General features: G+C 38.9%; 1 protein-coding gene across 2 annotated transcripts in view; it reads right to left on the reverse strand.

The window, feature by feature from the left end:
- Positions 1 to 909: 909 nt before the first annotated feature.
- The window catches only part of TRANK1 (tetratricopeptide repeat and ankyrin repeat containing 1), a 53,279-nt gene continuing 40,040 nt past the window's right edge, over positions 910 to 14,148 (reverse strand). For both annotated transcript variants that reach the window (XM_071736022.1, XM_071736023.1), the window contains exons 19-24: positions 12,429 to 12,532; positions 10,041 to 10,173; positions 9,011 to 9,156; positions 4,674 to 7,747; positions 2,989 to 3,090; positions 910 to 1,776 (exon numbers count right to left, since the gene is read on the reverse strand). In XM_071736022.1, the coding sequence (XP_071592123.1) occupies positions 1,664 to 1,776; positions 2,989 to 3,090; positions 4,674 to 7,747; positions 9,011 to 9,156; positions 10,041 to 10,173; positions 12,429 to 12,532 (3,672 nt within the window). In that variant the 3' untranslated portion in view covers positions 910 to 1,663. The remainder of the gene's footprint in view (positions 1,777 to 2,988; positions 3,091 to 4,673; positions 7,748 to 9,010; positions 9,157 to 10,040; positions 10,174 to 12,428; positions 12,533 to 14,148) is intronic.

The raw sequence follows: 14,148 nt of genomic DNA on the forward strand, positions 1-14,148 counted from the left end.
CTGATGCAAAGGCAGAGCATGACCAGTGCTTCGTACTGAACCATACCAAGGACCATAGGCCCCTGCACCAAAGAGGGGTACCAGAGATGAAGCTATTGATACAATATAACTTCTGTTCTTGCTTCTTTTTTTCTCTTTGATTGGTGTTTTACAATAATGTGTTTAAAGCTTCATTTTCTTCTTAAAGTCTGACCCCTAGGTCTTCAAACTCTGGCCAGCAAGAATTTTTAAATTGTAATTATCCTTACAAAGATTAGGTAGCATTTACTGCCACAAATGTAAGTGCTCAAGCCAAAAAACTTATCAGGAGAGTTTCTTGGGGTAATCTCAAATGCAATACACATATCATAACAGAAAACAAAGCAAAAGAATTTCCATTAATGATCTAAATCTTGATAATTCTTGATTTCTATCACTGAAATTACATTTCATCAATGTATGATTTTAAAGTAGTTTGAGCAACAAGGCTTCTTTAATACAAAGCAGTTCATAAAGAGCCTCTGGCAGACAACAGCAATTACAAAGCCACACATAATTATTACTGCTGCCCACTCTGCTCTGTTCTACAGGTTTGGTTTTACCCATGTAGCATGTCCCTTTTCTGTGGCATTGAGCATAATAAAGTTTTTGGCAAAAGGTAATTATTGAAACAATGTGTTTTGTATACAAAGTGGCTCCCCTTTCAAGAAAAAATATTTCAACAACTAAATAATACTGTAACTGATTATGTTTACCATGCAATGGTAAAATATGTTGAAAAGACACTACATTATGTTGGAGACACTGAAATCCCAGAAGTAAAACAGCATCAGTATGAACAGATACTCTGGACACAGCCTGTAAATCTCATTCATGCCATCAGTGACAAAGGATTTTCAGAAAGCATTCAAAAAATAAAACATGATGAAGTGATTTTTAAAATCTTACAGGTTTTATAAAAACATTATTATACATCACAAAAAGCCTTTTATTAATTAAAGTTTACAAAACACTTAAAATGTGTAGCACTCTTTTAAAGCAAGATTACCTATTTCAATATTTACAGAAAAGTTTGTATCAAAACTTGATCAGACAATTCAAAACTTTCATATCTAATTAAAAGTATATACACTGTAAAAAATATGAATGCTTTAGAAATTGCTGGTTTTGCCTATAAAAATAGAAAACAGATATTGTAAATACCAAACATTTCTAGACAAAACAAGACTCATAACACAGGTTTACAAACACTGATTTAAACCTCTTAAAAATCAGAGAAATTACCCTTCTATTTTTCAGAATATTACAGCTCAGAAGAGTGATGATGTAGATTAACATGGAAGAAAAAAAAAAAAAAGAAGAAGACTGACTAGAAATATACCCCTGAGGTAAGGCAGAAACATTTTTTTTCCCTACTTGTTTGTTTCTTTGGTTTTTTTGTTAACTTTCAAGATACCACAGAGGTTTGGAAGAAATTTGTCCTGTCCCAGGTTTTACAAATCTTATTATCACATTAGAGTTCATTATTCTGACACAATACAAGTGATTAAAAAATGACAGCATAAGTTGTTTTTTCCTCAGACTCTTCCCATTTCTGGCCCCATCCCTCTATTTTTCAACTATTCTTAAATTCTAAAATTAGATTGTTAACAAGATAGAACAGCAATCTGCATATTTTTTATAATTATAATCTCCCACGTTTTCCTTTTTTTCTTGCGCGTTTTTTACAGACAAGTTCTTCAAAAGCTGTGCTTACATCTTCCACTTCATTTTCCAAGTCTCTATCATGGGCAAAGCCTATATTAAAAACAAGAAATTAATGCAGAATGGAAAACCCCAACACATTGTCCTCTTAGTAGTATGACAAGCTGTGTCGTTGCTATTTTATTTGTCAGCAATATGCCTTCAATATATGTATACTCATGTTTAAGAAGTATTTGGCTTAACATTACAATGTGCTTAGGAGCTCCACCAGGAAGCAAAGACTGCTAAGCCACTTGCTGCACTAGTAATTAATTTTTACACTGAAAATCTCTTTCTACTGTTACTGATTTTGCCTCTATAAAGAAGTTTGTCTCTCCAATCGCAAGGCTCTGTTTCAGCAGAAACCAACTTCAAAGAGAGACTATAATGTGGCTTCTGAGACTGGGAGAGCTCCCAGGTAATCTTACTAACTATATCTTTCTTGAAACAGGAATGTAACACAAGGCTTTATTCACAATCAAATTCACTAACACACATCTACTTTAATGCTTTACATGCCATGCAATTTGTAAGCCTGATCACTTCCTTGCTGCCTTTCCATGCAATTGCTGCAACCCCACCACCTAAATACATATTTGAAGCTAAACATAGAGGTAGGCACAATGAAATCTTAAGCCTGTCCTCAGAAGTCTGTGATGCAGCAGACCGTGTGATATGCTACTTTAGGTGTGAAACCAATTGAAACAGAAGTGAGAACAGAAAGAAACCAACTTTTTCCACAGAACTCTTAAAAGCAATCTGAGGATTAGTTTTGCTAGGCAGCTGGTTTTCAAGAACTTTGATCCACACTGCCCATAAACTCCCTGCTGCAGCAGAGTTAAGAAACAGCACTATCTTACTGGTTAAAATGAAGTTAGCTTCTTTTCTGTTCCCCCTGCCCAAGTTTCTATCCTGAAGACTGAACTATAGCCACAGTTACATGCGGATCTGTGTCTGCCTGTGTGCACACACAGATACTTCATGCAAGTTGGGATCCACTGAGGGCCAGAGGAGTTTTGCTCCACTTTGGCCACCCTAAAACCAGCTGCAAGGCTCATGCTCTGTTTTAAAGAGCCACTAAGGAAAGACTGGTTAACTTATGTTTGTTCCAGAGTTCCCCTGTGGAGGTGCCCTTTTCTCATTGCCTAGATGGTAAGTGAATATACCCACAACACTGCTGACTTGGGGACTCAAGTGATGCTAAGCGACCATTAAGGACCAGTGTCCTCTAGGGGGCACAGAAACCTGTGTAATTTAGAAACATACCTTCTTCTTTTATCCTATGGGAGTCCATTTTCTTCAGCCACTTAGAAGCCTCGTCAATGGTGGCAAGCAATTTGTTGGCATGTTTGGTTATTATTTCTTCAGCTGAAATGGAGTGCAATTAACAGTCAGTGAGAACACTGGCTGAGAGATGAACATCAGCTGAATACCAGGCACAAAATGAGGTTACACAGAGCTGTGCTGTATGATACCTCAAAGCAAGAAATCTCAGTCACCATATGCAGGCAAATTCTGTACTGGGGATGAAGATGCTGCATGTATTACTCTCTATTCCAAATCAACATTACTAGCACTGTCAGAGGAGCAGCTCTGTTCTTGTTCTGTCCCTTTTAAGGTTGTCCCTTTTAAGGTATACCTGAAACTCCTGTAAGCATTCTGGTTTATATGTTTCTGGGTATTGAAGCTCCTGGCTTTCATTACCTCTCTGGAATTATACAAGCCAAACACAACAAATTCAAGATGTTGCAGTTTTTGCTTAACTGCATCATTAAGGAGTTAAAAATGCTTGTTACAAAGTGAGGGAAGAGTAAGCTCAAAGGCAAATAATTTCTTTAAATATATTTTCACTGAGTGGAAGAACAAGGTATCATTCATCAAACAATTGTCATAACAAAATCAACTATTACCTAATTAGGTCTACTATACAATATTCAACACTATCGTGGTTTATTAAGCAGAAAGCCAACTAAATTATAAGCAAAACTTTATGGACTTCATCCATATGTAAAAGCTTTCCAGCAGGACTAAAGATTAAGCTTATAAATGAAGACCCCGACCCACAAATTTAGCATATTTTACTGATCAGGGCTGATGAACACATCAAATGTTACAGTTCTTCATTACTGTCAGACATCACAGGCAAAGTGACAACTTGGCAGGGTTGGTGGATTTCTACAACTAAAGCCAGTAACGTTTTGATTTAAGATGTCACTTTCCCAGAGCAAATACCCCGAACAATTTAGCTCCTAGGCCACTCATTCAGTGATTCAGTTTTTCCGGCAAAAATTAGCACAGAATACTGATTTAAGCATACTTGAGGGGGGAGGGGAATGAAATATCGAAGTACGTGTCTCTTGAGCACCATAACTGACTGGACTTCATAATAGCAGGGTTGTCTTTGAGTGCCTGACACCCCACAGGTTTGTAGCTAAGTACCCACTTTTGTTCAGCCCTAGCAAAATTACAAGTTCAAGGGCAGACTACTCAGACTACTCTTAACCAAAGACTCCAAGTACTCCTAACACGCTACTCCTGCATATCCACATTACTGTGGTTGGCAGATCTCAGCAAGTTTCTAGTTCCAAAGAAATAGAAAAATTAGTAAAGATTACCTGGTCTCATGTAACAAACTGCTTTACATCTGCATAAATTCAGAGAGCTCAACATGTCTGATCATGTAGTCAAAATTCACTTCACTGCTAACTAAAATTCACCACTATTCACTTTAGCTGTATTATTATTGCATTATTTTGTGTTCAGAAGAGGTGAAAATATATTTGCTAATATGTTTAACTGTCTCATTTTCTCCTTTCCTTATCTACTTGAAATACCTGGAAATATCTCTCTCTTGACCACATTAAGATTTTCAAATAGTGGGGTGTCAGGTCTAGAAGTCTGGGCTCAAATGACATACTCAGCTGTTTAAAACAACACTGAAAAGGTCTTACCTTTAACCCAGGCTTTTTTCTCATATATTTCCTCTACTGCATATGAAAGCTTCTTAATACTCTCTTTGATTTTTCTCTGGTGTAAGTTGGAGCCTTCTTTATATGCTAAATAGTCTTGGGTGTAAGTCTTTTCCATAACTGCCTCCACTACTTTCAGACCATCAAGTATAATTGGATCAACCTCTCTTCTGAAAAAATCGGCATAATATTTGTAGGCATCTTCATTATTCCTGTGTTCATCTGTGTTTCTGTGCTCTATGTAAGCCCCATTGCCTACAGAAATTTGATTTCCTTCTGCATGCAACTTTTCTTCCCCATCAGCCTCTGCTGGTGTCACAGCTTCAGAAGTGTCTGCCTCCATGCTTTCTGTCTGGCTGAAATAGTTCTCAGAGTTCTGGATAAATTTGACTCCACAGAGGTCACACTGGGTTTGGTCAATATCTGCCTTTTTGAAGATCTCCGATAAGAATTCCTCTCCTTCCACTGCAGGAGGCTCAGCTTTGGAGCAAGCCTTCCTTTTCCACTTCATGCACAGAGAAACAAAATAGAAGACACGACGCAGCTGGCGTTGAGCAGATGCTTTCTGCTCTTGCTTCTGCTGCTTCCTGAGTGCAATGACTTCCAGGGGATCTTTTTGGTCCTCTAAGCAATGAACCCTTCCAAGTTCATTTTTTAGCTCAGAAACATCTTCTGTCTTCTCCAAAGAGGCCATGAATCTGTCAAGGTTTATTTTTTCATACAGGATGCCCCGTATGGGTGGATGGCCCTGAGTGTAGGCAGAGTCCCACCTCCATCGGCAGTCAACCAAGTGTTCTTCATCTCGCTCTGTCAGAAGCTCTTGCAGGCCTGTAGCAATTTCTCTTACATGTGTAGCATCACTCACTTTCTCCACGACCCTTAGCAATCTTCTAGGCATTTTAGAGGCATGGTCTTCTCGTATCATTTTCAGCACCGTATTCATTACATAGAATTGGTGGCCTAAGAGGGATCTATGATTAGAACTCTCCACCTGGTCAGCATTCAGTAACATCACTAAGCACAGCACTATAGTTCTCTCAGCCTCCCCTGAAGTTAAGCAATCAAGATTCCTGAAAGCATCCAGAAGGACATTGAAATTTCCATGAACTCCACACAGAACTTCTGCTAGATAACAGAGATGATGTCTGAAATTCTGTATAGACGCACATACATCCTTTGGCCTATACTCCTGTATAATTGAAAAGGTGTCTTTAAGTTCTTTCTTACTGTCTTTGCTTCTGAACAAAAACTCCCAGTAATGAATGAGAGCAATGTAACTCTTTGGAAAGCATAGAGTAATGTTCTTGCAGAGGCGCATCAGGACAGCACAACAGATAATATACTGGAATTCCAACAACATCACAGTATTTCCTATGCTTGGAATCAGGAATCTTGTTTGTTTCTTGATGATGACATTCAAAAAACGGAAAAAAAACCATTTGCAGTTTTCTGGGCTCTTATGAACATAGAATTGCTCAAAAGAATTTTCAAGAAGTCGAATGAAGCACAAATGCATTCTCCCTGCATTTTCGACATTTTTGTCAGGTAGCAACATACCGTGTCTGCCTTCTATTCTTTTGACCTTTCCTCCTTGGCCACTACTCGTTGCAGAGTTTTTTGCTTTTGACAAAATGCAGTTTAGCTCTTTGTTATAATCGTCCTCTTCCTTAAAAAGAAGTTTCTCAAACTCTTGAGGATATCCTGAAGATAAGAGGAAAACTTGCATGGCCCTTAGCCACAAGTCAGTTGATTGTCTTCTGGCTGCAGTGTCTTCATTTTTAAACTTATCTGTGATGTACTCGTTCAACACTGATCTACAGGGTTTGGAAATAATGTTACTGAAGTCCAGTATTTCTTTGCATGCCTTTGGGTTCTCAGACAGTATTCTCAAATGAAAATGATTAGGAAAAAACATTTCTAGGAGAGCTGTACATGATACATATTTGTCAGCAGTCAGAATGTAAAAGTTTTTGCACTGATTCAGTAGCTCTTTGGGGAAAGTGTGCATGGCTTCCAATAGCAGTCCATGTATTGCCACCAGGTGCATTTTACACTGTAGTATTGTCTTTGCTTCACAGCGATGCAAAGGCTGATGGTAACCTTGACAGGTGTTATCTTCACAGGTAAAGCCAACAATGAACTTCACACAGATATCAGGGTAACTCTTGTTCAGTAACTCATGGGTGATAGAGCAAAACCTGCCTAACAAGTGTTTTATCAAAGCTGATTTTACCTCTTCTGTGTTTACTGAGAAATCACCTTTTGTCTTCTTCTCTCTTAGGCTTGGCTTGTCAGACAAAAACTTGAGAATGGGTTCCGCTTCACTTTGAGACACCTGGCAACTGTCACCTGTTGGGACAATCCCAAAATAGGCAAAGCATGACTTTACCATATCCTTCTCTGCATTGGTGGTTGCTTTCTTCAAAGCCCTGACCAGACTGAGAAGGGCCTTTAAGCCATGGATTGCCAGAAAAAGGACGTTCTGGCTGGGAACTCTGCAGCGAGATAATTCAAAGAGAGCTTCAACTGCCCCAGCAGAATGATTCAGAGACAGGAACTGACGGTATGCGCTGCTCAACTTTTCGAAGTCTGCCTTCAGAGCTCCCTGCAAAAACACAGCCTCAGCAATGCCAGACTTCTGCTTGGTTTGTTCACAAAGTTCAAGAGCTTCTCTTAGGATGACCTCCAGGTCTGCCGGGTCCGATTCTGAACAGCGATCCACACCAGCACGCGCTGCAGCGAGCAAACACGATGCACGAAACTCTTTTATAGCTGTGAGGTTGGCTGCTTCCAGAGCAAACCCATGTTGTTTCATTAACTTTGCAGCTTCTTCCTCTCGACCTTCCTTTTTTAGTAAGTCTGCTGCTTGGCGCAAGCATCCACAAGACTTCAGAAACTCCAGCTGATCCTCTGTATCAAGTTTTGAGAGGACTCCTATCATATCCTCAGTTCTGTTCATTCTCAGGTACTTTGCAGCTGCTTCCAAATACAACTGATTTGATGTACATGGGAGTTTAGAAACCGTTTGTCCTCTTGCATTTAACATCTCCTCATATCTGAAATATCAGATAAAATAGAAATAGTTTACTATCATAGATGAGTAACTTAGACAAAAAGCACTGCATTTTTAAAAAGACTCCAAAACATTAAACAAAGAGCTGCCCTCAGAAGGCCTTCGTTCAAAAAGGCCAACTATTTCAAGTGATACATGTCTCAGTTATTATCATTGGCTTATGTGAATATTAAGGTATTCTCTAAGCCAGTCTTGCAGAGGTATTCTCTTCTGCATGCTGGAAATGAGTAATTTTATTCCTCATGGATGAGCAAACTATCATTAGCCTTTCATTATCATCTTTCTTATGATAAATGTGGGAGTGCAAATTCTGGTACCTATGCTGATGAATTTGTATGAATGATTTGGAGAGGTTGATTTTTAAAAAATGTTAGTTGGTAACATGACTTTAATGCTTAAACTTTTTTATCAGACTATCTCTACACATGAAACAAGCTTTAGTCTTTCAAAAAACAGTTGCCATTATTAAAGATACATCACAAAGGAATTCAGTGAAAGCGTGTAACTGTAGACCTTGAAGAAGTCCTAACTGGTGTGTATATTCTTTAAAAGTCATCAATCAATTTAGCTGTGATGAAAAGTATGGCAAATAAATGAACTATTTATGCAAGAATGTTCTAATGAGGTCACAGGGATGGTGCTAGATGCAAAGTTCTGTCAAAGAGATACTAATAAATACAGTTTTTTCCATCATAGTGTGAGGTACTTCTTACTGCCCTGAGCCAGCAGTATAGTTCCATAGTATGGAAAAGTTTATCTCAGAGACTGGGAACAAGAATCTGTCAGAGGGACAACTTGTCCATTTGCCACAATGCCTAATGCATTATATAACCAAATATATAATATTTAATCTATAGAAGTTAGCGAATAAGTGGCTAAATCTGTGACAATTTCACTTTTAAGAGAGAATAATTTAGTACTCTTATGAAATGTGTATGTCCTATTTACCATGAAAATCTAGTTCAGAGGACTGGCTGAAGAAGAAATTACATGACTAGTACTAGAGACTGGAAAAAATTTCCAGGAAAACAAAGCCAGTCACTGCTCTAGCTGGGAATCCAAGAGAATGCTTTCCCCATGTTATTATTATTATCCAAGTGAGAATTCTGACAAAATTCTAACTTCATATAAAACAAAGCCACCAGCCAAAACTCTTGTGAAAAAACTGATGGTGAGCCAGCTGTACAATGCTGAATTTGGAAATGGGAAAGAGAATTATATTCCATTACCTTCTTGGAAGACATACCTTTCAACTGCCTTTGCTGCTTCTTCATAGAGTTCTTCCTGACAATACATTTTAATTGCCAAATCCAACTCCTCAATCTGTTCGTAACATTCACATGCTTCTTTGTAGCACTGGCTTTTCTGGTAGTAAACAGCAGCATCTTTCATCTGCAATGCAGAAGTCAGTAATTAAACTGAAGTGCTGTAACCAGTCAAAACTACATGAATAGAATAAACTTAGTAATTCCATCATGTAGGTGTGTCAGAGAAGCACACATAATAAAATGTAATCAAAGTATACGAATGTAATCAAATACATATGAAAGTAATCATTAAAACTGAACAGATTTGTAAAAACCTTCAAAATATTTGTCTCTGAAGAAACAGAATATAAAATTAAGGATATTACACAGGATTTCCAAAATGCTTCTTATTCACCTGGCTTTGTTAAAAAACACCACACACTCTTCTGTTGACTTGCAAATTTCTCCATATCAACAGGATTAAATTTAAACAGTTATGGATGAAGAATGGGAACTCTAACCTTGTATTTTAATCTTTAAATATCTGAGAACAATTACTTTACATTCTTTTTAGTTGAAATGCTCTGCAAATAAAAAAGATTAAATATCCTCATACACTTGGAAAATTGTGAGTACATTATTGAACCCTTGCAGGGTTCTAGGTTCCATTTAGGTGTCTGTTATCAGTGAAGTTTCAACAGCATCAGAGTACTGAAAGAAGTAACATCTTAAGTTTCATGAAGTCAGTCATTAACTAACTTTCCACTGCAAAGCAGAAAAGACTGATGGTGATCTTTGAGGAATGCCAAAGAAATGAACCTAGACTGCATAATTGCATCATTGACCTCTCCATTCCTCGTCTGGCTATTCTGTGAGAAATATTTCCTCTTGAACTGCCCAGCTTAAAGAGATGTTCTAGTTCAGCTAATACCATGTCACAGAAAAATGTGATTAACTTATGAATAACATGAGGGGAAAAAGCTGAAGGAAAAAGAAAGTGGTAAGAAGATAGTTTAGCAGACTTAGTACCTTTCCTAACTTTTTACACAGTTCTGCACAAAGCCGGAATTCCTTTGATTGAAACAGACACTTTAGTGATAGTTCTGGTTCTCCACATTCCAAGTAAATTTTAGCCAATGTCATATATTCCATCTGTTTTTCCCTGTAGAGAATAAGAGAATTAATCTAAATTAAGTTTAGGATCACATGATCTGTGACTGAATCCAATCAACACTGACATTGTGTGCTATTCTTCACACATACTTTACAATTAGTTATATTTTGGGCTCACACTGTTCTGTCCAGAAGTTTGTTCCAGAATTTCACTGCTCTGTCAGTAAAAAGCTCTTTTTTTAAAATTATTTTTTAAATTCTCAAACTAAGCACACTAGTGTGGTTTCGTGTTGCTTCTCTTAGTTCTATCTTAACTTGCTTCTTCCTTTCTGCTGTTAAGTACTAATGGCATTAAAGACATCAAATTTGTTCTCAGCCTTTCCTCTGTATAATCAAACAAGCCCAACCTTTCTGGTATCACATGTCTCTTTTCTCCCCAGACCTAGTATGACTTCATAACTCTTGAGCTTGGAAGATCAGGATCATACAGAGCATTTCAGATTATAGAGCACACAGGAAATGCCTTGTACACCAGCATTAATACCTCTACAAAAAATGCCACTTTCACAGCTTCATTGTTGAATGTGTTCTGTCAAGCTATATCCTAATATATTCAGTTTCACCTCAATTTTTATTCAGTTGACAAGTACCCCAGGTTACAGCCAACTGAAAGATTGGAAAAGGCTAAAGATTCTTTTTTTTCAGTCCCATAAACAAACTCTCTGTACTCACAGAGTGTTGTGAGTTACCTTATACTTCAATTCTGGACCACTAACATGAAACAATGAATTAAAAAGGTAAAAACTTGATTATCTCCAGTAATAACATTTTTCCAGACCTTCCTTTTTCTCCCTTCAGTACTATTTTTCTCTGCTCTAGTCATTCTTTACCCACTCTATCACTGCTAGTTTTCAGCCTCCACAGCATGAACAGAAATTAATTCACTTAGGTCAAGAGTCCTCTCCATGAAGTTTTTTCAAGTCTTATCTGAGGCAAGTCCCAGGTTTTCAGCCTCTTCAGGAAACTGCAGCCTTTCTTCCCCTGTCAAACCCTTGAGCTATTTTGTCCAGCTGACAGAATAAACTAAACTTTAAAACTGCCCTTTGGTTCAGATCTAGTTCTGCTTCTTTTTTTCTAGATAGATTCTAACACTGATTTTACCTCAAAGCTCACTTCTTGTTAGGATGTTTTATTCCCCAATATACAACACCATTCCTTCTTCTGTGTTAAGTGAATATGCAGTGGGATTAACTGGAGTTGAACCCTGCTGATGGTACATGCTCTTCTATCTATATCTAAAAATATAAAGCCTCTTGAGGTAATACAAATCCTGATGCTTTTCTCTCACATAACCAGGAAGCTCTTTGAAAGGGCCGAGTTTGGTTTGGACAGCCTACAGCATACAACTGCATTCACTATTCCCCTAAGGGAGCAGTGCCCCAGATCCTGCTGAAGCTGTGCTGGGCTTTCTAATTTCCTACATCTCTTTTCCCACCCACTGACAAAGATGTGAAGACTCCTTGTTCTCAAAGAATCACAGAATGGTAGAGATCTCTGAAGATTATCTAGTCCAAGTCCCCTGCTAGAGCATGATCCCCTAAAGTAGATCACACAAGAACATGTCTGTACTGGTTCTGAATTTTTCCAGAGAAGGAGACTCCACAACCTCTCTGGTCAGCCCATTCTTGTGTTCTGTTACCTTCACAGTAAAGAAGTATTTCCTTATGTTTAGGCCGAACCTCCTGCATGGACCATTTGTAACCACTGCCCCTTGCCCTGTCACTGGACACCACTGAGACGAGTTTGGTGCCATCCTCCTGACATATGGTAGATGCTCCAGTCCCCCAGTCATCTTAGTGGCTCGGTGCCAGACTCTCTCCAGTAGTTCATTGTCCTACATGAACTGGGGAGCCCAGAACTGGATGCAGTATTCCACATGTGGTTTTATCAGGACAGAGTATGAGAGGAGAATAACCTCCCTCGACCTACTTGGCCCCACTCCTCTCAATGCACTCGAGGATGGCATTGGCCTTCTTGGCCATGCGAGCACACAGCTGGCTTATGGTCAGGCTGTTGTCCACCAGGACACTTCCAGATCTCTTTCCTCAGAGTAGAAGGAAATTCCTCCTACCTCCAGTAGGTCAGCCCCCACCCTCTGCTGTTACACGGGGATCTTCTTCCCTCGATGCAGTACTCCAGTGTCTCCAAGTCCAGTCCTACAGCTCTGATGGGAATCTCCCTCTGCACACACCCCTGAGGTCTGGAACCACAGAATGACACTTACTTATCTGCATTTACACTTACCTGGGGCTGCTTTTCTTTGAGTGAACTTTGAGAACAGCATCATGTGCCAGGGCCAGTTTTGACTTTTCAGCTGCTCCTCCCTTTTGGTAACATTTGGCTGCCACCTGGAGCGAAATCATACAGTGTTCACACATGTGCATTCAGTCCATGGTTTATCAAATAAAAGCAATACTTAATTTTACAGCCACTGTAATGGAAAACAAAGACTGGTAGGGGACCCGGGAGAAGGAAAAGGTAAAAAATTGCAGTATATATTTAGGACAAAAAAAAGAAAGTCAGTCCACATGTGACTACCACAAATAGAATTTTAATGACAATGTTTTACATGGAACTTGTCAAAGTAAAATACCTGGCAGGCTGATGGAATAGTACGTGCAACTTGCATGATGGCCCAAACCATTAATTGTTAAGTCACCAGGCATCTACCACATCAATATGAATAACAGAAGTTAGAAAAACCAGTGTGTCTATAGTTAAATTGAAAATCATGGAACATCTATTCATGCTTTTACCGTACCAGGCCCTTTCTGTGACAAGCTAAAGAGAAGCAGCAGGAACTACCACTGTATGATGAAGGTTTTTTAATCATCACCTCACTCCTTCTGCAGTTCTATTATTTTTTTATTCTATCCATTAATTTGGCATTTGCTTCTGTTTGGAAATTGCATACTGCAAGCCACGCTTAGAGCTGTCAAATTCACCAGGTAATTTCTTCATAATGTAGCATTGATAAGAAAAGATCAGGGTTATAAAAAAAACAGACTAGCAGATAATATAGCTAATACATTTCAGATTTGAAGATGAGATTTTTTTCCAGATGTATGGTTTTTATCTAAGCACCCTTTTGTCCTATTAGGAAATTGAATTTTTTTTTTTCAAGGGGAAATAAAGATTGTTTGCACAGTAGCAGCTGATTATTTTGATTTTTCCTTTCTTATAAATATCTGTTCTCCATACAAAAATCGTATGTTGCTATGAGCAAAAAAATGGAAGCTTTCCTTCTGCCATGATCAAAAAAGGTATCAAAACTGTATTTCATACAATCATAGAATATTTCAGGTTGGAAGGGACTCATAAGGATCACTGAGTCCAACGCCCTGCTCCTAAAAGGACTACCTAAAACTAAACCATGTGACTAAGTGTTGGCCAGATACTCCTTGAACTGACAGGCTTGACGCCATGACCACATCCCTGGGGACCCTGTTCCAGTGACCAACCACCTTCCTAGTGAAGAACCTTTTTCTAATGTCCAGTCTGAACCTCCCCTGACACAGCTTCATTCTATTTCCTCATGGCCTCTCCCCCAGAGAGATCAGCACCTCCCACTGCCCTCCTTAAGGAAGTTGTAGACTGTGATGTGGTCACTCCTCAGCCTTTTCCAGTCCGAACAAGGCAAGTGACCTCAACTACTCCTCTTAAGTCTTGCCCTCAAGACCATTCAGCACGTTGGTTGCCCCCCATGGACCCACTCTGATAGTTTGCTGTTCTTACCCTGAAGCACCCAAAGCTGCACGCAATACTTAAGATGGGGCCACACCAGTGCAAGTGTGGACTGGGACAGTCACCTCCCTTGACTAATGAGCTATGTTGTCCTTTATGCACCCCAGGACACGATTGACCCTTTTTACTGCCAGGGCACACTGCTGACTCATATCTGACTTGCCATCAACCCAACCTGCCAGATCTCCTTCCACAGTTTTCTAGTCTCTTGTCCCCCATT

The sequence above is a fragment of the Heliangelus exortis genome, chromosome 2 (genome assembly GCF_036169615.1).
Source record: "Heliangelus exortis chromosome 2, bHelExo1.hap1, whole genome shotgun sequence".
Lineage (NCBI taxonomy): Eukaryota > Metazoa > Chordata > Aves > Apodiformes > Trochilidae > Heliangelus > Heliangelus exortis.